General features: G+C 39.1%; 1 protein-coding gene across 1 annotated transcript in view; it reads left to right on the top strand.

Moving 5' to 3' along the window:
• Positions 1 to 26392, top strand: part of MAPK1 (mitogen-activated protein kinase 1) — a 55871-nt gene that overhangs the window by 17280 nt on the left and 12199 nt on the right. Inside the window, exons 2-3 of the mRNA XM_009888150.1 lie at positions 19629 to 19811; positions 21801 to 21990. Coding sequence (XP_009886452.1) covers positions 19629 to 19811; positions 21801 to 21990 — 373 coding nt within the window. The remainder of the gene's footprint in view (positions 1 to 19628; positions 19812 to 21800; positions 21991 to 26392) is intronic.

Here is a 26392-nt window from a genome sequence, read left to right as displayed (position 1 = left end):
GCTGACAGTCTTTCCACAATTTCCTGGTCGGCCTGGTTGGTTTCCTTTTTGATCAGACGCATCCTGGTGAAGGTAGAAAATAATCTAGATACGTGCCAATTTTTAATTAAATTTGCTATGACAGGTTGTGTTTAAGCTAGATTCTCTATAATCATTTGTTTTGCATTTGCAGATGACAGCTTTATTTATGTATGTAATCAGAACTGTAAGCATAATTTCATTTTTAGAGTTAAGAAAACCTTTTAAATAATATTTTACTTGGTTTCAGAAAATTTAAACATTTATTCACATTTACTGCTGTCTAAAATTTCTGAGAAAAATAATGCGTTTCTGAGAAAAAAACACGTGTTTCTAAAGTGCAGAAGAACACATCATGGAAAGGAAAGCATTACATACAAGTAAAAATAAATAAGTCAGAAGCATTATCCCACTCAAATACATAAAAAAACCCAAGCTGTATAGTCGAATGTCTGTTAAATATAGAGAAGAGTTTATTAGATTCCGTTGGTCATCCGTGACAGCTTTCACTCCATCAAACAGGCCGGGGCTGCATGCGAGGCCCAGGCCCTGCTGGGTAGGTCTGCGCCAAAGGAGAGTCCTCGGGCTGCGTCTGGCTCACCGGCCGCGCAACCGAAACCAGAGACTCATCCCTCTTCACTTCTGGTCAAACAGCAGTCCCCATGCTCTGGGGGCTGTTGGTGAGCTGTAATCAGGAGATGGTACAGCGTTTGGAAATAGCTATGGAAAACTGCAGTTGTTGGGTCGCTGCCCAAGGAGGCTGGTTTGCAGCAAGTAGTGACATAAGACAGTGGGATGCCAGAAATGACCCTCTGGCAGATGGGAGAAGGAAAAGGGAGAGTACACGGGCTGGGACTCCTTCACAGCAAAGACAGACCGTGAAGCTGCAGGATGGTCAGCAGAGATGTCAACAGTATAAATGACAAGAGAGAGTGGAGCTGAGAGAGAAATGTTGAAAAAGAGAGGGCAAAGTACAACCGGTGAGAACCTGAGCGCTGTTAAATAGGAATGCAAAAAAAAAAAAACCAACCAAGGCTTGATAGTTAAGGGGTAATTGGATGATATGCTGCTGGGGTCTTCTGGCAGACTGGAATGGGTGCAAACATGGAGGTGCGGGCATGCCAAGGTATATAGAGATATGCGTTTGAATTAGTTTTGAAAGGAACAGAAGATAAAGCACATCTTGAGCAGCTGTGGCAATAGCAGTTAAAGCAAGCAGCAGTAGGATTTCGGATTAGGGGTTAATAGTTTTTGTCAAGATCGTTACAGAATTGCAGAAAAAATTTCAGTAGTGGTGTTAAGATCCTTGTGTGTAACTTCTGCAAACTTCCAGATGAACCAAAAGCTATTTGGGGAAAACTGAGCCTTGCAGGGTAACAGAAAAGGCAGATGGTGTTGCGAGCAGCGGGCACGGCACAAACCATCACCAACCGCTCACCTCCCATTCAAAGCCTCGAGTTTATTTACACTTATACAGGAAACAACTCACAGGAAAACAGAATTCTATACAAAAGCAGTACGTTAATTACAGGCTGCAAAACTACACTCCTGAGTTAGGCCACGTCAGAAATAAACTCGCCCCTGTTACAGCAATTCAGCGTACAGTAACCCGGCGCTGGATGCCACCAGCGGGCCGCAGCCCGGCCCAGCCGCCTCAGGCACCGCCGAGCCCCTTCCCGCTCCTGCCGCTGCCCCATCCTCCTCACCAAGTGAATCCACCTTGGCCCTGAAGTCCCTCAAAAGCTTTGGGTTTTAAAGTTCAGCTCAAACTTGAGGCATCCTTGATGCATTTTCTGCTTCAAAAATGCCATGAAAAAATGAAAAGGAAAAAAGACCCAGAGGAAATAACTCAGTACAGAAAAAAAGATGGGGGAAATGGAGCACAAGGAGGTCGAATAAGAAATGTAGAGAGTCCCTGATCAAAGACTAGAGAGGATAAAAGAAAAAAGAGATAATGAATAAATAAGTAAATGCTACATACTCCATGTCCAACCCCTCCTTTCTGTGCCAGCTCAGTGGCAGTCTGGCTGTGATGCACAGAACTGGCGCTGCACAAGGAGGAGAGGTTTCTTCTCCTTGGTAAAATCTGACTGGCTTTCAAAGGGGACAATGGTATTAAACAGGACAACCTGTTACTGCCGCAGCATTAGTGTGAGTAAGGTACGAACTAATGAGCTGCCAGGAGTACCTCTGTTGCTAGGTCCACCCCATGAAAAAGAATTCTCATTCCATGCTTCACCTTTTGCATTCCTGTTCGTATTCCCCCTGAGAACTTGGCAACTTGTCAAAACATGTAAAAAACCCAGCCACGTTTAGGACTGGAGAACAGCTAGACAGTTCCCTCTACATGCACACATGTGTTTCAGATGGAGAGACCTTAAAAGGTACAAAATTTCAGCCCACAGATCCTTAGCACTTACTGAAAAAAAGATTCTCTTCTGCTATCACAAATTACCAGCTACTTGGAAATATAGGTCATAAGTGGCCTTCCATGGAAATTCAAATTGCATTTCAAAATGGGGAGAGGCCCGGGCCTTGCCCTCGGGGGAGGGGAAGCCGGGGCTCGAGCATCTCTGCCGCCCTCTCCTCAGCTCTGCTTCTCCCTTCGTGCTCCCGAGGTTGTCCCTCCGGCATCACCCTTCCCCTCCCTCCCTCCCGCACCCCCCCACCCCCACTCCCAAATTTCCTCCGTCGGTGGGTGCAGCTGAACGTCTCGTTTCCTTTCAGTCGTGCGTTTATTTTCTTGGCTATTTTTTCTCCCTGCCTCTGGAGTTGGTTGCTCTCTTTATTTTCTCCGTCTGCGTGGTGTGATTGCAGGCGTTCAGAAAGGGGAAAAGGTCGTAAATCCTGCTAGCAGCTCCGCGTTTCTCTTTGTGCCCCTGCGAAGGCTCACTTGGCTGCATGTCCCCGAGGTCACAGTTGATAAAAAAAGTGATTCTCTGCATCCGAATTGCTGCCCCTACCTGGTTTTTCTTGGGACGTGCTGTCTGTGCTGCATAGCCTGCCCGATTAGTGTCTAAATTAACGTGTATACGGGTGTAAGTTCTCCTCCTCCGTTCTAGCGCTTGGTTATGTGTGTGTTTGCATTGGTTAATACCAGTCTTAAAGAACAAGGTGAATGAACTATACAAAATACCGAAAATGTAAACTAACCGGATTGAGAGAGTGAGGCGGGTTTTTGTAGCAATCTAAAATGAGTTGGGATGATGCTCTGTGATGGTAGATCTGGTGACTGGGTTATAAATCTGACATGCTCAGTGACCTTACTTAGGATTTCTTATTCTGTCTTCTATGAGTAAAACAGATTAAAAATCCCCTTACTTCTGAAACAATTTAAGAGATGCAGATGGAAAACTTTTTTTTTGTTACCGTTTTGTCAACTTTCTTCCAACACTGCTTCTGTTTCTTCAGCATGTTTTTTGATCAGAGATACTAAACGAGGTTTACAGGCTATGACTTCATGAAAGCTTTATCAGCATTAATTTCTCTCTGTGATGCTTAATCTTTTGTAAACTAGTGCATTTCTCAGCGAAGGCTCTCCACAGCCTTCAGCTGTATGTTACAGTGTTTTATAGCTATAGGTTTTTGCGTGTAGTCATTGAATTGTGCTGGCCTGTTAAGATGAAGTCATCCTGTATTTCAGGGTGGAAGCTTTCATCTAGGCCTGAACTTAGCTGGGAGATGGGCCTCTCGTACAAAGTTTTGAGTTGCGGCCTTCGCTTTCTTGCTGTGGGAAGAACCTTCAAAATGTAAATCAGAAATCCTGTTTATGGTGTAAAAATATCCTTGTTATTGTTTTTGTGTTAGAAATCACAGCAATATATCCAGTCCAAAACTTGTTAATGTAGCTTATGGTACAAGCTGTATTTTATTATGGTGTAGCTTATCGTCTGAGCTAGGGCAAGTACACTGGTGCAGATAACCTTGGTACTGACTATGCTGGTTTACACTTGCAGTGCAGTCCGACTTAGGAAGGTTCTTGGGAATAGTACTTCCAAGATGTATGCTGTGTATAGTCCAGTTCATACCAACAGGGTGTTAAAAGTGTGTTTAACAGACAATGTGTTAAAGCTAAAATATTTCGCCACAGATCAGAGAATACAAGAAGCAGCACGATGGCAGTTGATGCCCTTTTTTGGCATCACTATGCTAGGCAGCAGATACAGGGGAAACGGGGCCACTTTCTGCCCCTCCAAATGGTATGCTATTAAGTTCTATACTGAAACTGTTTCCCCTCCAAAGCTATATAAGGTTATCTTTTATTTTAAAACTTACTCTAACACATTGTGTCTGTTACGAATGCTATACAGAATTACTGAAAAAAAAAATCCAAATCTCTTTCAGTTGAAATATGTGCTCAGCTCCTGTGTTTTCTACTCTAAAATTATTAATGCGAAGTACTAAATTTGATATGTTGTGCTCTTAATTATTGCTTTTCTGCCTTGGGAGTGAAATGACACAGAGCAAAGTCTCACTTTATATTGTATACTCGGTAAGAAAAGTGTTGGATGCACTTGTTGTAGTTAAATGCCATGGCAACTGTAATGTATTGTAGTGCCTAACATACAAGCTACTGTGATTAAATAAGATTACTTATCAATCAAAGGAGGTATAGGTTATGCAGTTTAATACTACATGTTTCTTAGCATGCTTTGATTGCTAATGCAGTGCGGATCTGCAGAAGCTTCTCCCTTGGGGGATGGGGTAGAGGGCAAGCTATGAGTGTGCAGATGAAGATGCTTCCCGCAACTGCAAAATCCATTTCAATTTGTACACTTTAATGAAGGAAAGCAGAGAAGGCTCTGATGATTTTGTGTTAGACCTACAGCTAATGCATACAACTTGGGAGATGCTAGTTATTCACAAGTGCATTGTGCCGTAAGGCTTGTTACACAGAAAACAAGTGGCTTAACTCTTAAAATCCTTCACTCTTTTCCTTGTTTTTCCTAATTCTTATATTTCTGGCTTAAGGAGTTGAAAACAATAAAATTCTTTAAATTATGTTACTGAATAAAAGGGCAAATGAAGTATTCTTAGGATAGTGCTGTTACAGTCAGACTTCCATTTTGATTTTGCAGCAGAGAATAATGTTTGAGAAATATTGATCACAACATAAAATAACAGCACAGGAAATAGAGGAAGATGTTGACTAAATAGACTCTATGCGAATGTTCTCTCATCTGGATCTGAAAACACTTCAAGGCATTTAACTTTTCCCTAGTGCAGTCATTTTTAACATAATCAGGTTTTGAGTAAAAATAAACTTAACAGAGCAGTATATTTACTGCTGTGTTGTGTTTGCACTTTCCCGGCTTTGTAAGCAGAAAAGGCATGTTATCAGGCAAACTCCCATCTTTAAGTCCTCCAGTTAACTCTGCCAGAAATGTTCATCCTTTCATACAGGCTTGCATATTACTCAGAAATGTTGTTGTGGTGGTTAGTAAGTGAATATCCATGTCAGTGTCCTTTCTAACCTATTCTTTTGTTTTCAGTCTTTCTGCATGTAAAACTGGGGGATGACCAGAATGCAAACAAAATTTTAGCTAAAATCCTCAGCACTCTATAGGGCTGCAGGACAGTCTTTGAGCAATTTAGTCATAAGGTCATGTTTATTACTCTGAAGTAATTTATCCAAATATACGAAATGTTGTGGGGTTTTTTTCCTTCCCCTTCTCTTTTGCTTAAGATTTGTTTTGAGGGGTTTTGGTGTGAAGTTCTTTATGTGAATTTCTCTTTCTTTCAGTGTTAGGGGATTATCAACCTCAGAGTCAGCTGGGACTGACTTTCAGACCAAGTCTGAAATTTCAGAACTGCCTTTCAGACACAATAAAGTGCAAAAGGTTTTTGAGATTGTCTCCTTCTTCCCAAATGTGTGTGGGTTTTCTGTTGGTTTTTTTCCTCTTTTTGAAAAAAAAAAACAAAAACCAAAAACCACCCCAAACCCCAAATCAACCTGTTAACAGGCCATACTTTAGACACACTGAAGCAACGATAGAAGTATGATTGTGTTGAGCTTTAAATTTCCAGTGTGAATTGTTCTTCGTCATGTTGCTCAGTGGTAATTTGGCAAGGATGATCATCTGACACTTCAAACAAGTCATCTTTTTGTAAAGAAATGGTGAGTGGGAATATGATAGGGATGTTCTATTTTATATTCTGTATTTGGGAAGTCCTTTTTGTCATCAGGCTCAAGTAAAGTTTTATCACTGCTGCAAATAACTGCGTATAAGTAATACACATGAATGTAGTTGGAAGAAGATCTTGAAGCTCAAATCTTGCATTTCTTGGCCTGAATTTGACGGCGTTGTTACAAAGGCATCTTTGTGTTACTGATGTGCTATAGAAGAGTGATATTGGAAGTTAAGGTAGTCAATAGATGAACACGAAAGTAGTACTGAAGATATTTAAAGCATTTGGCAGAAGTTTTTTTCAAAGTTCTGCTCCTTCTGTCTCAAGGAAGAGCCCTACTTTTAGAGGATGGATCATTTAAAATGAAATCTGAGAAGTATATGCATGAAGAGGCTTGAAACGGGAAAAAAAATCAGGAATAGAATGATCTGCATGGCATAGATATTTATATTAAAAGATGAAAATAGAAAACTTTATAGGATTGATGGTTGTGTAATATTTTCTTTTGAGACAGTGCAACGTTACACAAAAAGGTGGCGTTTGCATCTCTCTGTGAGGGTCATATTGGTGACCTGGGGTGGACTGCTTAGTGGCAAAGATCGGAAACAGCCTGTAATTTTTTTGGCTGTTAACTATTGCATTGATCTGGAGAGAGTAGCCTGTAATGATAGAGCAAGTACAGAGATTCATGTCCCTGTTTGTATGTGCTTTTAGGGAGCACAGGTTGGGTATGGGTGTCGATACCTGGTAATTAACATGTTCTGGTCTGTGTGATAAGGAAAATAAGGAGCTGATACAAGTTAGCCAACCCTAATAGGTCCTCCTTAGTGGAAGGATCAGAGCAGAGAATTGGGGAATGTAATTGGTGGCTAGTTATCAGCTTCTTCCCTCTGGGGAGAGGCAGAGGTAAGCATTTCCCTTCAGTCACTCAGACTTCTGGGGCTTGCTTAACCTGATGCAGGAACACGAAAGGAGCAATTTGAGCCGTTTTTGCTGTTTTCCCGAGTGATGCAGCGGTGGTGGGCAAGCTGTGCAGCAGGCATCAGGGCCCGGACAGCAGCACTCGCTCTACCTGCTCCTATCAGAGCTGTCTTTAAGATTTATGGAAGATGAGAGGTAGCAACTTCTCCTGTCTGCCCGAAGGAATGGGACACTGGCTTAAGAGGTGAAGAGTGCGGCTCAGGGACACTTGCATTTTATAAATAAATACACATTTCCTTAACATAGCATGGTCCAGCCCACGGAAACAGGTAGACATAACTTGTGTTATTTTTTTTAAAGCATGATTTATTAAGGAAATAAGGCTTTTGTGTTCATAGTATGTGTATGTCATTGCATCAGTCTATCTCCTGTGCCCCTACATACAGCTCTTGAACCTGTTGCCTGCCTTCCATCAAATTTGACCGGATGCTAGAAGTCTTAAAGATGAGAAGTTTCTGCAAGTTTCTTAAAAATCAGTATTTTGCTAGAGTGAAGAGATCCTATGTGCTGCTCCACTGAGGTGGAGACTGCATCGGGATGGCACGTATGAGAAGTCAGACTCCCCCAAAGAGACATGACAGATGCCCCAGTTTCGTGGATGGATGTATTGGTATTGACCAGAAATGTGTATATATAAGAAATATTGACCAGAAATGTGTATTTGTAGAACACCAGGCTCTGGTAGTTCAGTGAGCTTCTTGTTTAGGAGAGGGGACCTACAGCCCATAGAAGAGTTAATACTTACCAACTGAGTAGGTGTACAGCTTGACTTGAGTTGAAAACTAATACTTCGCCAACATAATGATTTTTTAAATGCTTTTTATGTTGATGATTTGTCATAGCTTTCAGCTGTGATCTAGAAATGAAATTAAGTGATCAATTTGATATTTAACAAAAAATATTTTATGACATCTTGCTGTGGAATATTTCACAGAATAATGTCGGTTGAAAGAGCCTTCCTGAGGTCGTGTAGTCCAACCTCCTACTCAAAGCAGGGCTGATGTCAAAATTAGATCAAGTTGCTCAACTTGTCCACTCAGTATTTCCAAAATCTCCAGGGATAGAGATTCCACAATGTCTCTGGCAGCTTCTGGTTCTAGTGTTTAACCAACTGCCCCGTGAAACGTTTGCCCTTACAAACATGAGAGTTTCCCTTGCCACAACTCGGGACTGTCACCTCCTGTCCCTTATAATTCTTACCTCTGAGAAGGGTCTGGATCAGTTTTTGCTGTAATCCCCCTCTATGTGATGTAAAACAGCAGTTAGATGCTTTCCCTCCTAGCCTATACAAACCCAGCTTCCTCAATTTCTTTTTTCTTGTATGTCATGTCCTTCTCCCCCCTGTGCATCCTAATGGTTTTCTGCTGGACTTGCTCCAGTACTGGGAGAGAGGAAAACTAGAGACGGTATTCCAGATGTGGCCTCACAACAGTAACTGCTTTCCTCGTCCTGCTGGCTAGGCACTTAGTAACGCAGCCCAGTCCATGGTTAGCCCTCATCGCTGTGAGCAGGTGCTGCCAGTGGATGAAGCTGGATGTTGTTCTGGTAATCTAGAAAATACTTTTACTTGCTCTTAAAGTGAGATAATTTAGGAACTTTTCAAATAATTCCTGAAAAAAACTCCAAACCCTACAACATTTTATTAAGTGATTTCAGTTGTATTTGATTTTGATTTCCAAATCACTCAAATGGAGCATATGGAGCCGTAACGTATTATAGAATATAAATTGTCTTCTACTGTGTTGTAAGGTAAATTAAATCAATAGTATATGTGAAATGCAGCAGAGTGTAGTTTATTTCAGGTGATTTATCTCTCTCAAACCTAGATCCTATTAGTTGTTAGGTCAGTTATTAAAGACATTTGTTTGTTTGTGAATGAACCTCCTTTTCAGAAAGGAGCTTATTTTCCTTTGCTTTATTACAACGTTTGGGCGTATAAAGAAGCTATTCTCAAAGTCATCTATTTGTAAGGTACATTAAAAGCCAAATGTGCATTACTTCATTATCAGCTTGGACCAGGCAGATTAGTAAGATCCAAGTGGTAATAAATCTCATTAATTCAGATGGGGTTATTTGATGAGATGTTGGTAGATAGCTCAGCAAGCTGAGGTTTCTCGTACTTCATCAGCACGCAGGAGGTTGTTTTCTGTTTCAGGGCATCCATCCCTGCTGCTGCCTCTTTCCCAGTGGGGAGCTGCCGCAGAGGTGGCCCCTGTCCCCCACAGAAGGGGCTGCGCCCCGGCTGCCGGCACGCTGGCTGACGTGTGCCTCCCTGGCCCTGGCTGCCTTTCAGCGGGGGATCAAATACTGATTTGTGCGTGTGCGTGTGTGGCTTGTAGAAAGGCTTTACTGGAAATCTGTTCTCTTAACTTTGGGCAGAATCTTCGTGACAGTCCGGTTTTTAGTGGAGTTGTGCATGTGTTTTTACTATCTATCTTGTTTAGCAGTACCTAAAATCAAAACAACCTAAGTTCTATTAAGGGAAAATCTCTTCTCTTGGAAGTTCTTTTGTATTTCAAGAGAATTTTCATAAAATACTGAAATACTCTGTGGTGATTAGAATGCAAATGAGAGTTTTTGTTACATCGTAGAAAGTATTTAGTCTGTGTTTTGGGTAGGTTTTAAATACCAGCAACTTGCAATTAGGCTTATAGTTTATAATATGCAATTACTTCATTTTGCCGTTTTCCTTAAAATTAGCAGCTCTCTGTGCATTACCTTACTACTTGGTTGTTGGCAGGAAGGCAGTTTGCTCCACCAAATATTGCTGAGGTGTCCTGAGTAAAACTTGAAGTCATTTGAGCACCGCAAATCAATACTCCCCAAACTGCTTTAGTTTAGAATTTGCCCGATTTTATTGGGATGTGGATGGTGCAGAGAACCCTAAATGACATTCAGGCTGACTTTTATATTGGATTTTTCTGGGTGTTTTGTAATTGTGAAATATATTAATTTTAGTTACAGTAGCCAACATGTCTTAATGCTGATACCCTGTCTGAACAAAACCCCAAATTCTTAATATATTGAGGGGCTAGGGTTTGCTGTTGGCATGTCTTTTTAAAAAGATGGAAAAAAACATGCAAAAAATGCCTTGTAAGCTGATGCTGAAGGGAAGTAACTTTTGATAGTGGTGAGATGCACACCCGGTGTAAGTGGTTTGGGTTTTTTTGTGGTGTTTTTCAAGTGGAATACTGAAGTAACCATGGCAGAGTGGACAGCAGCAATGAGCTTGCTTTCTCTAGTGCTTTGTGATAGTTTTCATTTTGCTCTGATGTTTCTACAGGTTTAGGAAACCTTCTGCTTCTAAGTATGCATGGATGATTTTTTTTAGTGATTTATTTCTTTATTTCTTTTCTGTTGGAGTGAAATACTGTTAACTATCCCTTCTAAAGATTTATGTAATGTGGAATCAATTAAATAAGCTAATTACTGAAAAATATAGTAGTTGTCTGGATCTTGTGTTTTTTCCTTTTTCTAAAGCTGTTTTTAGAAGGGGTATTTGGGATGTAAGTGAATTAGAACCTTAATAGACAAAAGAGTAAACCACACTGGGGTATTTGTTAATACTGTTATGACTCGCAGCTCTCTGGTAGTGCTCTCCCTCCTCTCTAGGAAAGGGAAGTATTTCCTACACGTGTTGACAGTGCCTTGCTTTGCTGCTCGGGTGGCGGCGGCATTCCAGGCTATGGAGTAACGCTGCTCGTGTAACTGACCTGCCATCGCTGTCTTGGTGGCGTTTAGTTGCCTCTTGAGGAGCCGTAAGCAGAGGAGGAGGAAGTCAGCACTTCATCGGCTCACGTGTGGAGGTTTGGCTTTCGTGACGGTCGGGCCTAGACACGCTGTGGTTTCCATGACTGACTTGAGCTGATCTCAGGCTGTGCTGCTTCTAGAGGGGCAGCCTTTCCTTCCGCGCCTCGGGTCGTGTCATTCCTTCCTCCGCCCTTGTGCTGGTGCTTACACGGCTGTAGTGTTAGCTGTGTTGGAAAATTGATTTAGCTGAAAAGTTACTTCATTAAAAAATAAAATAAAATCTAAAGGCGGTAAGTTGGACTGACGCAAAACCCTGTCAGTGCTAGTGCTGATGCAGGAAGGGAATAAGAATATGCAGGTAAAGACTTCTTTACTGTTCCTGTTCATGAGCTGCTTTGACTTGGAGCTGCTTCAGTTCTCTGAACTCTCACAAAGAAAGCCACTGCTCCAACCAAAAAAGTGAGAAAGGGGCAGGGTTGTCAGGCGCAAAAAGGAGAGTGAACCACAACCACTCCTTTTAATTCACTGAGCCCTTAGGTTGTCTCAGACGTTGCTGAGCTGTTAGAGTTTCACCCTGAAATTGATTCCCCCAGGAATTATCTTTAAGTTTATATAGCGAGAAGAAAGGTAGTGTTATTTAATACCATAATATCTTACCAAATATTTTACCAATCTTACCAGTATCTTGCCATTTTAATATCATAATATCTTACCAAGTGCAATGGGTGCGTTTGGAGTGAGGGGTTTATTTTGCAGATAGCCAAAGGGCCTTTAAACATTACAGTGAAGTTTGCCCAAATGTTCAATTTGGCTTAGGTACTATCAAAGGAAACATTGGCAACGGAGAACCTGTAAACCTCTAAAGTAGGGAGGGTAAGTGGGAAGGCAAGAAGTAGGGAAAACACTGAGATGTAAAAGTTGCCTATTTTCTGAAGACCAACTTGAACTGAAGTTGCACAAAGTGGAGTAGGCATAGGTGATGATTTTAAGTCACAGTGCTTCACAGCTAAAGGTATAGAAAGAAAAATACACATTGGAAGAGATTAAAATAAGTGATCTTTTTTTCTTCAAACAGCTAAGATTGATCAAAACACCGTGAAGTTAAATGTCATCTTTAGCCAAAAAATAGAGAACCTTGGGTGAAATAGCTGGTATTTTTCTAATACAAATGTTAAGGTGTAGTTCTAGAATTGCTGCTGTTCGTAGTTCTGCTTAGTAGGTGCTAACAAAACACAAATCATCTGCTCTGCCACACCCAGGATTATGAGCTGGCGAAAGTAATTTATTTAACAGACTCCATTTTGCATGACTAGCTATTTGTTTTCAAAATACCAGGAGTGATCTGAGGAATTAAACTGTTAAGTCATTATTATGTGCATAGTAAATAGTTTAAAACTGTAATGTTTTGGAAGGTTCCATCAGATTTTACTTTTCAAATTCTGAAAAATAAAATTGTGCCTTTGTAACCTGTTTGAATTATTTGAGTAGATATATGAAAACAAATCTCCTATAGGGTGTTATGGAAGTGCCTTAAGAATTTGTAGCGTTACGGGCAATAACCTGTAGTAGATCAGAAACTGCCAAACAGTAAAATCACTTATGAGTAATTATTCACTTTTGTCATGGAGGAAAGAGTTGGCATAGTTGTGTCAGAAACCTTTAATATTAGGATTGATTTTGAATGTTATGAGAAAGATGACTGAAAAAGTATGCAGTAAAGGTGAAGGTAATGCAGTTACATTTTGACCCAGTAAGCTTCAGAGTTTAACTAAAAACATGATAGAGCAGTCTGCAGTGATTACTTGGGCATCTTGCTATCGACTTATGATAAAATAAAGGACACTGGTTTAGATATTATATTTATTTTTCCCCTTGTTGGGAAAGAAAAATCAACTTTATAAGAAATACCTAAACAAACTATTTTTGTTTGTATCTTCTATAATCAAAAAAAGACCGTAACAGTGATCATTGGGTGATGAGCAGCAGACAAAAAGGGTTTAGGAATATGGACAAGCTCATGGGGAGTTTGTAAAGTATGACAGTTGCTTTGCAGAGGGGTCATGATAAAATGTTTGGAAATAGGAATTCGTATTTTCTTAGCCCCAAAGCAATAATCTATCCACTGATACTAGAATCCTGAGAAGTGGAAAAATGCTTAAAAACCCCAAAACAACACCAGAACAAACCCAGGATTTTTCAAATAGCATGCAGTTAGGAATTTTCAGGTAGAGCCAGATTAATATGACTGCAAATTGGATCACATCTAGTATATGGTTATTTTAATGTTCTCTTTTTGCTCAGTCTTCCTCTGCTGCCGTTTTTGGAGCACGAGAAAAGGGAGGAATTGTCAGTGAGTGTCAGTGGGCAGCCATATGTCACAGCAGTGCATATTATTTTTCTTTCCTCAACAAAAACATGACTTAAGATAAATCTGAGGTCGTCCTGTAATTTATAACTTGAGGTAGTTTTCCAACACACTGGACAAATGGTGGAGAATTCAGTAATCAGGTAATGATGAGAAGAGGTCTGTTTCTTAAACACTCAGACTTTTGGCAATTCAGGACATAGTTTGTGTACCTAAGCGTACTGTTAAGTATCTCAATTTTGAATTCAAGTTTTTTGGCCTCTTCTTTCATTATAAGCTATTAGTGCTTATTCATGTTTCCCAAAGACTGAGAAGATAATGTGAAAGCTGTCTTTTAATAATCAATCTGGAGTCTCGGTAACATACCAATAGATGATTGAAGAGTGCTGAATTACAACTTCCTTGATTTTTGTCCCTTGGAGTAGGATGAAAAAGTACGTGGTGCTCATGTTCTTAAAGTTGTTACAATCTTTTCATAGCTTGAAAAGCAACTGGAGCCTGAAGGCTGAGTTGGTGTTTTTTGTTTGTTATTAAGAATCTAATATTTAGGTAGCTCTCCATTTTAATGGATATACTAACTTTTCTACATGGTAGGAAATAGTCTGTAAAACTAAATCTTTAATGGAGAAAAGTAGAAGCATATTGAGATGCCCTTGTTTCTATAGTTTAGTTTGTGAATTCACAGCTGAGAAGCCTGGGAGATGTTCTGTTCTTCTTCTTCTCTTCTAGACAAAGCTAATAAATCAAAACAAAGACTCTGAGCAAGACATGGGTTGTCCCTTCATGAACGAGGTCTGTTAAGGCAAATCTATCTTAATATGAGTAGGCACATATTCCTTTTAAAACCAGGTGCTAATTCTGTTAGTGCTAATAAAAAAGGTCTAATGAATAACATACTTGCTTATCTTCAGAAATAGCATGAATAAATGGAACAAAGTAACAAATATTTCTAGTAACTCTAGGTGTTTACAGGTGAGGACAAAAAGTATATTCAGCGGTATAAAAATGACACATTACTGGATGTCCTCAAACCTGAAGCTGTCTTTGACTACTTTTATCCTTTTTCTGGTGTTTTCTCTTTATAATACAATCTAGCTGCTCCCTTTATTTTAATCATCTAGAACCAGAAACCAATTATTCTGAAGAATCTGAAAGGGTTAATATCTGATTATAAAAAAACCCAAACAAACAAAACACCAAACAGTCCCTTTCACAAGTCTGCACACATACACCACCTTCCCCCACCCCAAAAATTGTAGCAAACACTCTGTTATGGTAGTGCTGGTTGTTACTATGTCATAATACTGCTGTTTTTCTTACAGCAGTCTTAAAAATAAGTTTAAGCTATTTGCATTGTAACTTGATAAATGTCAGCATGTTGTAGAAATATTGAGCTAAATGTAGACTGAAGGAAAAGATTAAAGATCTTCACAGATCAGCTTGCTTGGTGGGAATTATTTTTGCCTTTCGTCTCCTGGTTGCAAGCAGAATTATTCAATATTTCAGAAAGATTCTTATCCCTGGATATGCCCTTGGAATCTTGTTTCCACAGCAACACAAAGCTGCTGATAAAACATCCCTTTTAAACTTCAAATCAGTCTTTTATTTAGAGCTGTAATTAGGATGTTTGCCGGTAGCACTGTGTATTTTTATGTGTATGCATGCATGTGCTGAGAGCAGCCTGTAAAACAGCCATAAGGTGAAGAATCCTAGAAGCGCTGGGAGAATATCCCATGATGGGGTAAGCCCTCCGGCAGCGTGGCAGAGGAGTGCACTGAGGATGGGGTGCCGACAGAGTAGGCAGTTGTTTTTCCATGGTTCTATGAAGAAACAGCCCTCTGTGGGATCTAACGATTGCCAGGAGCTGGCTCCTTTCCTCCCGGCAGCTGCAGCATGCTCTCACTTGTTCCAGTTCTGCTCCGAAATGAAACATGTGAAGAATAGAAATGGATGGAAGAACATGCAGCAGCCATTGTGGGTAGAAGGAGCGAAGCTTTGGCACTTGTCCCGATCTGTCTGGTGAAAAGCTTTCCTTCCTTGAGAAGGAGTTGATGGGAGAGGGACTACGTGTCAGAGGTTCATCTGCGCAATTAGCATGCTGTTTTCTGTAGGCTGCTCAAATACTGTGGTGCACTTTCTGGTCATTGTGTTTGGAAGCAGCCCCACCCTGGGCTTCTTTTTAAAAAGGAAGTTGGTACCAGAGCAGTAGAAGGATGTAACACTGGCTTTAAAAGTTGCGTGGTGCAACCTCGGGGGTTATAAATGCTCATTTGTTTGTTTTGTACAGCTGTGCAAGATGTTTTTCTTAGTCAAAACTTTATTATATATTTACAAGATGCTTAATGTTGGGAATGATAAACTGTATTGCTAGAGCTTGTATCGATTTTCATGTGGTGCCTTGAAAGTATCTAAATAACGGTGCTGTTGCAGGTTGTCACTGGATAGTAGCCGCAGCTTGAAATAGGAATAATGTTGTGTATACTAGAGTTGGGCAGTTGCAAAATCTATATTTAAATTTATCACATTACAGATAAATAGCACTCACAGCTGAATGGTTGCATCAGCTTGTGAAGCTGCACATTATTGGGGTGGAAATAAATCCTTCCTTCTGAATATTTAAAGTGTCAGGAACTAACTTAATCATGATGTGAATGACACACAGGCTGTTCAAGGGAAAGTTCTATGTGCAGTGATTGGTACGTGTGGTTAATGATTAGAAACTAAAAGCTATAAATTGGCACTCTAAAAGTTGTTAGTATGTGAAGTGTTATTCCCACTTCACAGATCTTCTCTGGAGAAAAGGCTCTCTAATAGGAGGTTCCTGCCTTTAGAAGGAGTCCCAGTTAACTGCTTCAGTGAAAATATAAACAGTTGTTGTGAGATGTAGTAGAAGCTGAAAGTCTAGAAAGCGAGGTTGGACTGGGCACACTGGGACAGCACTTCCAGAATGCAAATAATCTAAATTTAGGACGTGCTGGGTGGTGGATGGGATGTATATGTGGAGATATTCCTTTTTGGACTGTAGGGGGAGCACAGGTGATTGTTAGTCATAAAATTAGATCTCTAATTCTAGCTAAGGCTAAGCAAGATGAATCCTGTGTTAAGTGATAAGCTGTTACATTAACTGCAGTGAGTTAATGCATCGAGGGTTTGGATTTGCACTTTTTATAGTTGTTTCATTTTCAGACACTACAACGGACACGGGGTATAAGCAGCATCTTTCTTTAGCAGAGTTCTGGAGAGTAGTGGGTAAATCTGGTGTTTGTGTTCTGTTGATCTGGTGGATGGCGGTCGGATGAAGTTTGTGAGGAACAGGGAAAGCTTTGGGATATGGTTCAGTCTGACCTACAAAGGACCCAATTTTGTTAGTTTACTGTGTTTCCTAGGTAGTGAAACATATGTTGCTATATGGTTTCATAGGCTAAATAGGTGTCTGTAGCATATGTGCATGAGAGAACACATGACTCGTCAGTTCTACTGAAGTTCAGTCTAGTCTGTAGCTTTTCCAGTTTTCTGTAGAACACCTCAAATTGAAAAAGCACTGTTTTTTAAAGGGTCACAGTGTTTGCTCAGAGCTGTATTTGCTTTGAGGGCTGTGGCTCTGAGGATGTGAAATGGTGTTAGCTTTATAATACAGATTCTCTGTGTACCTGTATCATGCATGATATTTAAAATATTGTACATGAGCAAGTGTACCTACCTACTTGTATGATTAGCTTCTTGCTCATAGGAACTGAGGTAATCTTTCATACGTTTAATCAAGTTACAGAAAAGCTCATATTTCAGAAAGTGTGGCAACAGAAATCCAGTGTCCCTTTGAATGTTTTGACTAGGTCGTATTTCGGTTTTGCTCTCCTTAGCTGAGGCTTTGCACTGATAACAGCAATGCATGCTTAACTGCATTAGTGTGGTGAGATCTTCTGATAGGAACAGAAAAATGACTGTATGAAGAAGGTACACTGGAGAGGAAATTGATCGCATCTTTACTGCAAGTAGTCAGCTTTTTTCCACGCTGAATCGTGTGTTTTATAGTCAAACCATCTGAAAGCAAAATTACCCATCCTTTTTTTTTTAAATAACAGCATAAACCTTTTGCTAAGAAAATGCTTCAAGAATTGTAAGTGAAACAGCTACAAGAGAGCAAATCTTAGTATATTTAACTGATAGATTGAAGTTCATTGAATCTGTACAAGGAAATAAGCATATTTTTCATCAATAACCAACCTTTGCTTGAGAAGCAATAACTTAGAGATTTATCAAATATTGTAAAAGATTAGGAGCTTTTATTTAAGCAGTATCAATTGGTAAATGTTGGCATTTTGCCTTTTTCTGCATAGCTGCTGCTGTCCAGTACTTTGAAAGGAAGTAAGATTCTGCATTGTGGGAGACAAAAATATGCTAAAGTCAATAAAAAGAAGGAGGTGGGAGGTTAGTTGATAATGGTAAAATGATAGGATTCTTTTATTTCTTTCCGAAATACAGGTTGTTCAGGCTTCAGAATTATTTCTAATTTTGTTTTCTGCTTGTGACTTACCTTACTGGTATATTGTAAACACCACAGGTGATTAACTGATTAACTAAGCAAATTACTGAAGACGAAGCGCTCTTGAAGGCTATGCCAAGTTCCACTTATGGCACTTTGTTATTATCTATTTTGGGACTTACGAACTGCTAATGTGTTATCTATACATATGTAATAGCAACAGTTGTAATGAATACTTGCTTAGCATGTGGAGTTCCAAAGCACCCTGTGGAGCATTTGAGTTTGGTGTTTGTAGAGACAAATAAATTGTGCATCTGCTTCTGATTATAGAGTTACAGATGCAGACAGGTCAAAGTGATTCTGCAGAAAAATTGTGCAAGAAGGATGTCACTACATATGCATGAGCTGTATGAAGATCTTACTGGCAGCACAAATTCTATGACATTTTTAATAATGAAAGTGAGAAATGTTAAACACTTTTGCATACGGTGGTAACAGTACTGTCTCAAAAACATCTTGTTGTACCATAAATCTGTGTAGTAGTAGTAAAAGAACCTCGATGTGGCCGGGCATTTGAATTCCTTAAAAGTCTCCTTTGTAATTGGATTTTCATATTTCATTCTGCTTTACCTGATCACCAGATCCCTGGATATCTCAGCAGAGTAAGGCCAATTAAGAGGGTATCAAAGAACATTCTGGGACTCGATTATAGACAATTGGTGGAATGTAAAGCCTGTTTGGCTAGTATGTTCATATTTTTGTATGAAATAGTTGAGACTAACAGATATGTTTAAATGTAGGCTTGATTATTTTTTAATTTCCAAGCAATGCAGTAGTGAGCAAAGAGAAATTTGAAAGGAACAAGAATCATAAACGCACATTTAAATTCTAATTTATTAAATTACCATATACTTTAATACAAAGAAGTTATTATAATGAGATGCTTTGTCATTCATATAAGCAAGACCATAGAAAATAACCTAAAATTTGTCACGATTCATAACATTTTTACTAAAAATTTTTACTATTTTACTAATTTTTACTAAAAAATAATCCGAGTCCAAATTTTAGAAAACTGTATGTTTTACTGAGCCTTTTTACTAGGTTCAGGCTTCATAAATGCGTAGACATTTTGAACAGAAACACTGCTTTATTGGTATAGCTAGGAATGCTGTTTTGAGCTTCTGAAATCCCAGTACTGTACAAGTAGCAGCCAGTGTGGTTGTTAACATGGGGCACAATCGCCAAATTACCTCATTGTACTCCTGCTTGCTTCCGCTTCATGCGTGTGTTCCGATACATTCTTTCTCTTTTTGATCTCTTATCTTTGGAATTGTACATGGAAAGGTGTTTTCACAAATTCTCAGTCTCTTTTGTTCTTCAGTGTCTGTTCTTCATGGAGGTGCCAATAGTGTAGCTCAATGGAGGAGTAAAAGGTTGTGGCAATTGGAATTACTTGCAGGAGTTAGACAGAGGATGTGGAATTCTGCTGCTTGAAAGATGATTTCTGAAGGCTTTTCTGTACCCCAAAGTAAATGGGTTAACTCAAGATGAACCTTTTCTCTCAAACTTCTTAATTACAGTGTATAGAAAAAACCTCAAACTTGTTTGTTCCACAGGCTGATAAAGATGAATACTTCTTTCTTTGTTCAGGTGCCTGGGAATCAGCCGACTCTAAGGCAGTTGGGCAAGCTGATGACTTGTAGATACCCAAATAGGCTGGTGATAAAACAACAGTATTTTGTCCATCAAACATATGTGCCGCTCTTGCCTCTCTTCAATTGATAAAAATAAATATAAAACAAATGCACCGCCCCTATATTCAATTGAATTAATGTTCTTGCTTTCTGAATTGAATTAATTTAATATTCTTTATAACTAATGTTATTGATTCTATTCTAGTTCTGCCTATGATAACGTCAACAAAGTTCGAGTTGCTATAAAGAAAATCAGTCCTTTTGAGCATCAGACGTATTGCCAGAGAACTCTGAGAGAGATTAAGATCCTACTGCGCTTCAGGCATGAGAATATTATTGGAATAAATGATATTATCCGAGCTCCGACTATTGAACAGATGAAAGATGTGTATCCTTTCAAAGTTTTAAGTTATTCTGCATAGTTAATGATGGTTGCCATCTTCTCTGTTTTGATTATTTCTCCCTTTTCATCCTCTTCCTTAATAGATTTTACTAAAAGCTGGCTTCTTTTACTGTAAATTGAAAGGGAAGTTCATAGTGCTTGATACATTTATAGATACATAGATAGATTTGATATGTAGGTGAACACTAGTTTTATTTGTTCTTTTTCAGGAAAAGAAAAAAGAATGTTAAGTTTTATCTTCCAAGGCAAAGAACTCAACATTGTAGCAAAGATTTAGTTTAGTCACTTAATCCTAAAACTATATTTGCTCTCAATCAAGCTGTTGTTAGAACTATCTGATTGCTTTGAGGGTAAAATGAAATGGCCAGACTCTTCTATAATTGTCTGAAATTTTCTTAAAGAATAGAATGGACAGATCCTGGGGGGAAAAAAAAACCATTTAAATAAAGCAAAACACAACCCCCAGTTTTGCAGTGCTTCCTGCACGTGCAAAAATTCTGAAACTGCACATGGGCAGTTAAACATGCTTGATTAATATTTGGCAATCTGGCTTTTTTGTTATACTAATTGTTCTTTCACGGGAAAGTTGGCTTTGCATGGATGTGACTTCATGTGGATATCTAATGTATGAAGTAGTCTTAGCTGGGAGACTCCACCTGAGATACAAGGTTTAGTTTAGACTCAGCCAGCTTAATTTCCCCAAGTCCGTGTGCATTGGTTTCTGTTGGTTTTGCGGGTCTTTGCAGAAGTCTGCCCAATAAAAGGCATAAGTGCACACAGGTAGAAATTGGATTGAGCCTAGGTCAAATGTTTTCACTTCATAAATAATCACTATATTATTTGAGTTCAATCGATCTTATGTGGGGTTCTAAGGTTGCCTTTCTGTGGCCATTTTGGCCAATCATAGAATGGTTAAGGTTGGAAAGGACCTTGAAGATCATCCCCTGCCATAGACAGGGACACCTCCCACTAGACCAGGTTGCCCAAGGCCACGTCCAGCCTGGCCTTGAACACCTCCGGGGCTGGGGCCTCAACAACCTCTGTGGACAACCTGTTCCAATGCCTCACCACCCTCAAACTAAAAAATGTCTTCCTAGTGTTTAATCTAAACCTGCCCTCTTCCAGTTTAAATCCATTCCCCTTCGTCCTATAAGAGCATTCTGCCTGTAAAAAGATGTCCTAGTTGTGTGATCCAATCTGAATACCCAGAGGAGAGGATGGGAACGCCCAACTGGAATGGCAATAGTAGTCTGTTTTCACAAAATCCTATTTTGGTGAAAAGTGATCATGGAACTACATCCCAAGGGTTTTGCAGCCAAGTTGAATTAAGGGAGAAGAAAATTTTACTTAACTCGTTCCTGCCAAAGCAGAAAAAAACCAAACCCTTTTCTTTATGTTCGTTCCAATCTTAGAAAAAAAATCATAGGACTGAAAATATTAGGATTTAATTTGGTAAGCAAAGGAATGTTCTGTTCAATGTAGCATGATATATATATAGTAAAGGAGAACAGCAGTGGAATTTTTGAAGCAGAGAGATGGCAGAGAAGACTGATCAGAAATGATCAGATCTTCTACTTTAGTGCCCTTATGCAGCTGGAAGCAGGTGTCACAGAAGCTTATTACTCATTAAACAAAAAAACCCCTAGTCTTTATTTCTTGGCAAGCAGGATAGGAATCTGATCATACTAAGATTCCAATTAAAATCAGGCTCTAAGATAAAGAAATAGAGGTTTATGATGATTAATTTGAAGACTGCGTGCCGGTGCTTCTTAATTTTGTAAAGAGCTTCATCATGTAACAGGATTGATTCAATGCAAAACTTGTTAAGCAAAAAGCAGCTACATAGTTTCATAATTGTCATGAAACAGACAAATAAGACAGAAGAAATGTTATGGAAGTTTCATCTGGTACTGTATGTTGATATCTAACATGACACCACCTTTGTTTTGCTGCCTTACATCTGATGCCTGACAGATACATTGTGCAAGATCTTATGGAGACAGATCTTTACAAGCTCTTAAAGACTCAACACCTCAGCAACGACCACATTTGTTATTTCCTTTACCAGATTCTGAGAGGGTTAAAATATATCCATTCAGCTAATGTGCTTCATCGTGACCTCAAACCTTCGAATTTGCTGCTTAACACCACTTGTGATCTCAAGGTTAGTTGAAATTCCTTACAAATTTTGCTCCCATGATCTTCATAAACTACCTGCTATAACTGTGAATGTGGGTTTGTTACTGGGGATTAATGTGATTTTTATCCTGGAAAGATTGCCAAAACATTATTGGTTTTGATAAAATAATTATTAAGATTTGAGTGACTAAGAACTCACTGTTACGCTGTTTTAATGAGTGCATCACTGTTTCCATCTGGAGGCTGACTTTGAAACAGCCTCTTTGAAAGCTAGGTGAAAATACTTGTCTGAAGCAGAATTGTGTTTACCTAGAAAGTAAATTCAAAACTGTGTATATTCCAAGTCTTGGTATCTTTGTGTTTGAACTATTAATTGTTCAGTATTGGAAAAGGACTTCATATTAGTGGGTGACTAAAATAGCATGTGAAATTCACTGCTGATTAAATGCACAGCAATTACTCGGAGAGAGAACATTAATTTACATTTCCAGTGCTGGGCTCTGTACTAGTTAATATTACAGAAGGATGATCTTAGAGCTGTTATGATTCTTGGAAGATGTCATCTCAATGCTTAGTGGCATTCAGTAAAGCAAACCAAGTGTGAAGAATTAGAACAGAAATAGAGAATAAAACAGAAAACATGCCATTCTATAACTTTCTGTTGGTTTTGAGTCTTCAGTTCCGTGTGATTGTAGTTATCACACTGCTCCGTATGATATCCGTTTAAAATGAGGAGATCAGGACTTCAGAGTACATCTCTCCGTATCAGGAAGAACTGTTTAGCCTAGTCTCCTCTGCTGGAAGATGCTGCTTGAAGAAAAGCAAGAATACAACATAATTTGGTAAAATTGTTATAGGGAGCAGGAATAGAGAACAGTTGGTCACTGCCTTTACCTAATAAAAAGGCAGGGGGTGGGGATGGGGAATGAAAGGAGCAGGTGGCATGCTCAAGGTGAAAGGACATTGTTAAGCTGTGGAATTTGGTGCTACACAACACTGTAGATATTACAGATAACGTGACTTAAAAAAACAGCAAGCAAGTTAGTAGAAGAAAAAGCTATTGAATGCTGTCTCTGGTTTAGAGTCCCACGGTGGCAAATCCATGGAAGAGGAGGGAGACTAGTAGAGGAGCATTGGAGTATGTTCCCTTTTACACTTTACATTATGTATTTGCTGTTGGCCACTGATGGAGCGAGACAACGGAGCTTACATTACTTTGATCTGAGGTGGTACAACTGTGTTTGTTGCATACTGTGTTGCACCTAACTACACTTTGTTTTTTGTAGCAGCTCTAGCTTTCTCATTTAAAAAAAACCAAACCAACAACCAAACAAAAATAACCCTCTTCAAAATATAAACCAGTTGTTCGCCATACAAGTTTGTCACAATTCCAAGAAATGTCCTTGCTGTTTGTATGCTGGTCCACTCTAAATAAGGGCTACGCAATCAGTTTGCTTTACATTCCCACTGCTACTTGTCAGCTTTTCCTAATGCACAGTACTGCTGGAGTGGTCACCTCTGGCTCTTGTTATGGGATTTCAGCAGCTGTTAATACACCAGATCCCTTCAAGGCATTAACGTCTTAATGAAAAAAATGGAGTCAAATCTACGATGACTATGCAGGAAAGAACAGTTTGAGTGTAGTGCTGTGTTATGCGCAATTAAAGGCAATAAAATAATAAAAGGCAATATTTTAACACAAGTAAGATGGTCGTGAAAAAGAAGGTAAACTCACTGTGTGGCGTAATAATACAATATGACCATAGTGAGTACTGTTCCAATTTCTTTTTAAGATTTAAAAAAGTGTGCCATTGCAATGTGTGCTTCCCAGTGCAGAATATGGTAGTCTGTGTGGCAGAGCATATGCTTTTTCATAACCTAAAGGGAGCTCTGGTGTTGTATTAATACCACATCTAAAGTTTAAATAACAGAACTGGAGAGAAAACTAGTACATGGTTAGGCCTTGTCTGATGAATGCTGAACTTGTACTAACTTGTTTCTTTTAAGGCTGTTCTGCAAGACTGTATGTGAGCTATGTACGTGTGCGAGCTTACAATGTTGATTATTGTACTTAAAACACAGCACACTGTGAAAATGAACAACTTAAAATTATGCTTTTGGAAGAAAGTTTCTTCATCTTCAGTGGTAATGCTCTTAGCTTCTTTCTTTAATGGTGTTACGAGAGAGCTGTTGATCTCTTCTAGAGCTCAGAGTCCCACAAGTTGTAACAAGAGCTCCTTCTTTCTTCCCCCTTAAACATGTTCTTGACTTCTGGATCCTAGATTCCATTTCTAGGAAAGAAACGTATTATGAGTCTGCGTTGACAAAATATGTCTGTGAACGCTATTGCTTGTCCTAAGCAGCCGAAAGGCTCAGGGCAGAAGTGCAGAACCTAAAGCTGTTTCTATTTCCTTAGGCTGTGCTACAGACTTAAATGAGACCTTAAATATGACTTACCACATAGCGAATGAAAGTTTGTGAAAGCACATAATTTGACTTAACTACTGTGTCTTGATACATATTTTCAGTGAAAGATTAGATTTGAGAGTCCGTGAAAACTACTACCTTGGAATCTCTCCAGTGAGAGTCCTGGGTAATAAAGATACTGATCTTCTCTTCTGCAGCCTGGCATCTTTCCCACAGATGAAATTAATGTATACTGACATGCTACAGGCTGGAATATACTCTAAAATACTAGCTAACACTTTCAGAAATATTTTCATACACTTTCATGATTATCTGCATCCAGCAATTTCACCTGTTTTGCAGTTTTTTAAATTAAATAAGTTATGTAAAAACTATCATGACCATATCATTTTCTTAGGCCAGTGGCATTGATATTTCAGAAAATGAGGTTAAAGTTATTTTAAACAGATTCTCAGCTAGTATATTGTGTCTTCGGTGTACCAGTTTACTCTAGCAGAACTTACTTCTTTGACTTGGTTAAAACATTAACACACTATATTAATATTATTTATAAATTGTGCTTTTCCATCTACACAGTGAATATTTCCAAGTATTAAACATCCAAGAATTCTTAGATACTTCAGTAGGTTTCAAAGGAAGGCGATGAGAGAGGGTTTTTTTGAGGAAGACTGCAAGGTATTGTTTATTTCAAGATTTTACCAGTTACTGAAGAGACGCAATTGTTTCAACTTATCATTAATAACTAAACTTAATGGAAGCCTCTCCTTTTTCTTTTATACAAATATATACATACAAATGCACAGACTGCTCAGTGATACAACTTCAGATGTTTCAGTGTGTTAGTAACCCTGTTGAGTGTCATTTCATTTGCTTAGTTAACGGACATATGTACAGGATCCTCATAAACCTTCCCATCTGCTTGATAGCTTCATCCAATTTTAAGGCATTTCTGTTGGGTTTTTTTTTTTAAAAAAAAAAAGAGAAGCATACCTGATACTGATTACAAGAACATTGTTTTGAACAAGTGGAAGCTAAATATATAGATAGGATGCTGGAATTTTATTTATTTAGTGGGGAAGTTATTCATTCTCTCTTAGTAGCATCTGTTCTAGACAGATGAAGGCATGAAGCACTGATTGACATACCTGGGTCTTTCGTTATGCAGTTTTTTATTCTCTGCTATGACTTAGTCAAAATGCCAAGGAAATTTTGCCTGTCATTATGTTGCTCTCACAGATTCTCGATTCTTTTGTTTTAGTTCTGATTGAGAAGCCTACCTTCTGCTGCTGCTTTGACTTTTACCAATTGTTATTTGAGCAGGCATGGTGAACTCATAATTTTTAATTTTTTTTCCCTCTAAATAGGGTAGCTGCTCTGTTAAATGTGTTCTGTTGCCAGAGGGCAAGAACTGTCTGCCCTCACCATGGTACAGTCAGTCTCTGTGCTTCCTCCCTTGCACCCGGGACTCGGGGCAGAGCGCTGGCCTCTCCAGCTTCTCTCTTATTCTGCCCTGCTAATGCTCTTGGGCAGCTCTGCAGCTGGTGAAAACACTGCTGACAGCCAAAAGCCTCTTTCTTGCAGCTTCAACCTTGGTGCCTTTCTCACTAATGGTGTTTTTTCTTTTCTGCTTAACCTGTTTCTGCTCTAGTCAGCAGGAGCTTTTTGTCATTTTAATGAGCTCTCTTTATCATTAATCTTCCTTTCCGTCCCATGTGCATTTTTCTACTTGAGAGATTCACAGACACCTTCTTTAATTCAGTTCTTTCTCCTCACTGTGGACCAGAGTGTCTTTCTTCTTTTGTCTTAACAATAACAAATCATAGCGCTTTGCTTGTGTGTAATACTATAATTCTGCACAAGTCTCCTTGCTTTATGTAGTTTTTTTCTGAGGTTAGGAGGAAGAGATTACAACGATTTTGCTGTCCTGCATAATTATTTTCTGAAATCCATGAAGCTGTCCTCTACAGTTTCTTTGCTTCTGTCTTTACAGGAGACTCTTC

Source organism: Charadrius vociferus, unplaced genomic scaffold, assembly GCF_000708025.1.
Source record: "Charadrius vociferus isolate BGI_N301 unplaced genomic scaffold, ASM70802v2 scaffold326, whole genome shotgun sequence".
NCBI classification, from domain to species: Eukaryota; Metazoa; Chordata; class Aves; order Charadriiformes; family Charadriidae; genus Charadrius; species Charadrius vociferus.
This window is presented reverse-complemented; position numbering and strand designations above follow the sequence as displayed.